Consider the following 2641-nt stretch of genomic DNA (forward strand, 5'->3'; position numbering starts at 1 on the left):
AAGAATAGCTCAAATTAAGATAAGTAAATATACATTTTTCTTACTTATTGTGAGAAAAGAAAGTATTAGAGAATTTCAGGCATGTTTGGAATTAATTTGACTTTATCTCTGTTTCACATTCCGGCCTCTCAATTATGCTTTTGCTAGTTCTTTTCTCTCACAGCCAAAGGAAACAATTAGAATACGCCTGCTCTGACGCATTTTCACAAATATTTGTTGTTCAAGAACTCATTCAAACTTACTACCAAGCAATGATCACCAACATTATTAAATTTTAAAATACATAAGGATAGTATGAACAAAAGGTATGTTATGCACAACATCCTTGAAAATTTAAACAATAAATATAATTTATAACATTAAGCCAGCCTGTTATAATGCATTTGAAAAATTCAGAAATCTTATAAACTATGCTTGGCAAAAACTATATAAAGAGTTCTAATGCAGACTAAAGCAATCACAGTAACTAGCAACATTCTTTCAAGAAACTCAATACAGAAATACAAAAACTTAAGAACATGGGAACCTCAGTTAGGTTGAGGCATTGGCCTCAACTCATCTATGCAATTGCATTTTGCTTAATTGCTAGAAGTGTTGTTGCTGATGATGACGATAAGCCTTACTATGAAGGCAAACCAAACAATTACTATCCCACACCACCAAGTCATGGACAACAACCACCATATTATTTCAAACAACCTCCATATTACTACAAGTCTCCACCCCCACCATCTCCTTATGTTGAAAAATTTCCTCCATATTACTACAAATCCCCTCCACCTCCATCACCTTCTCCTCCCCCGCCATACGTTTACAATTCACCCCCACCTCCATCCCCTTCAGCTTCTCCTCCATATGTTTACAAGTCACCGCCTCCTCCATCTCCTTCACCTCCCCCACCATATGTCTATAAAAGTCCACCACCACCCTCTCCTTCACCACCACCTCCATATGTCTACAAGTCTCCTCCTCCACCATCTCCTTCACCACCCCCATCATACGTTTATAAGTCACCACCACCACCATCTCCATCACCTCCTCCTCCATATGTTTACAAGTCACCGCCTCCTCCTTCTCCTTCACCTCCCCCACCATATGTTTACAAAAGTCCACCACCACCATCTCCATCACCACCACCTCCATATATCTACAAGTCACCTCCTCCACCATCTCCCTCACCACCTCCACCATATGTATATAAGTCACCACCACCTCCATCTCCTTCACCTCCACCACCATATGTCTATAAGAGTCCACCACCACCTTCTCCATCACCCCCACCACCATATGTCTACAAGTCACCTCCTCCACCATCTCCCTCACCACCACCTCCATATGTGTACAAGTCCCCTCCCCCACCATCACCCTCTCCTCCTCCACCATACGTCTATAACTCACCACCACCTCCATCCCCTTCACCTCCTCCTCCATATGTATACAAGTCACCACCTCCACCATCTCCACCCCCACCCCCTCCTTACATTTATAAGTCTCCTCCTCCACCATCCCCTTCACCTCCTCCTCCGTATGTCTACAACTCACCACCTCCACCATCTCCATCTCCACCCCCTCCATATGTCTACAAGTCACCGCCCCCACCGTCTCCCTCACCACCACCCCCATATGTTTACAATTCTCCACCCCCACCATCTCCTTCACCTCCTCCACCATATGTCTATAACTCACCACCCCCTCCTTCACCTTCACCGCCTCCTCCATACTACTATAAATCTCCACCTCCACCTTCTCCATCACCTCCTCCACCATATGTTTACAAGTCACCACCACCTCCTTCTCCTTCACCGCCGCCTCCTTATGTTTACAAGTCTCCACCTCCACCATCTCCATCACCTCCTCCATATCATCCCTACCTCTATAACTCACCCCCACCTCCCGTCTATTAAACTTCTAGTTAAAGCCATTTGAAATTTTTCAAAGAATTATGTTAAACATTGTTGTGTTCATTTGTATTTTAAGATTTTATTTGTTAATAAAACAACCTATGTTGATTTTATAGCCTTATTTTGGTTGTAGACTAATTGTGTATGTATGGTGCTAATTCATAAGTCTATATTATTAATTTCCTATAGGGACTAAAAATTTATTTAACCCTATTATTAATTGTACCAAATAATAAAATGATGAGTTTAGTATCATCTCCATTGAGATTATGATCTTAAGCATTACACGGTTTTTATCGGATAATGACCGAATAAGTGGATAACATATGAGTTTGCATTGACCTAAAAAAACAGACTTCCTAAACTATATGCATTTGATATATGCAATGTATGAAGTGAAAAATATAATACGTAATTGATGAACAATTGATGAACACCCAGTGAGCATAATTGAAATCACAAGACTAAAAAAAACACACACACAATGTGGCTAAAGATGGACATATGCATAGCTAAACGTTGGAGTATGATCTATCATTAATGGATACAATTCGAATCATCCATTTGATTAACTCAACCCAATTCATCTCTAGATTGTTTAAGATAGATTTACATTGACACCTTAAGCCCAAACTAGATTATGTTCATCTTACAAGTTACAACCCCTTCTGATAAGAAAAATGAAGTATTCGCATTGGGATCATTCAATCAAGAGAGACATGTACTCTGAATCTGAACTC

General features: G+C 40.4%; 1 protein-coding gene across 1 annotated transcript; it reads left to right on the forward strand.

The window, feature by feature from the left end:
* Window positions 1-434: 434 nt before the first annotated feature.
* Window positions 435-2120, forward strand: LOC131607044 (extensin-2-like). Its single transcript, XM_058879096.1, has one exon. It carries the CDS (start codon window positions 519-521, stop codon window positions 1902-1904), a length of 1386 nt encoding a protein of 461 aa, XP_058735079.1. The 5' UTR covers window positions 435-518; the 3' UTR covers window positions 1905-2120.
* Window positions 2121-2641: the final 521 nt, after the last annotated feature.

Source organism: Vicia villosa, linkage group LG5, assembly GCF_029867415.1.
Source record: "Vicia villosa cultivar HV-30 ecotype Madison, WI linkage group LG5, Vvil1.0, whole genome shotgun sequence".
Lineage (NCBI taxonomy): Eukaryota > Viridiplantae > Streptophyta > Magnoliopsida > Fabales > Fabaceae > Vicia > Vicia villosa.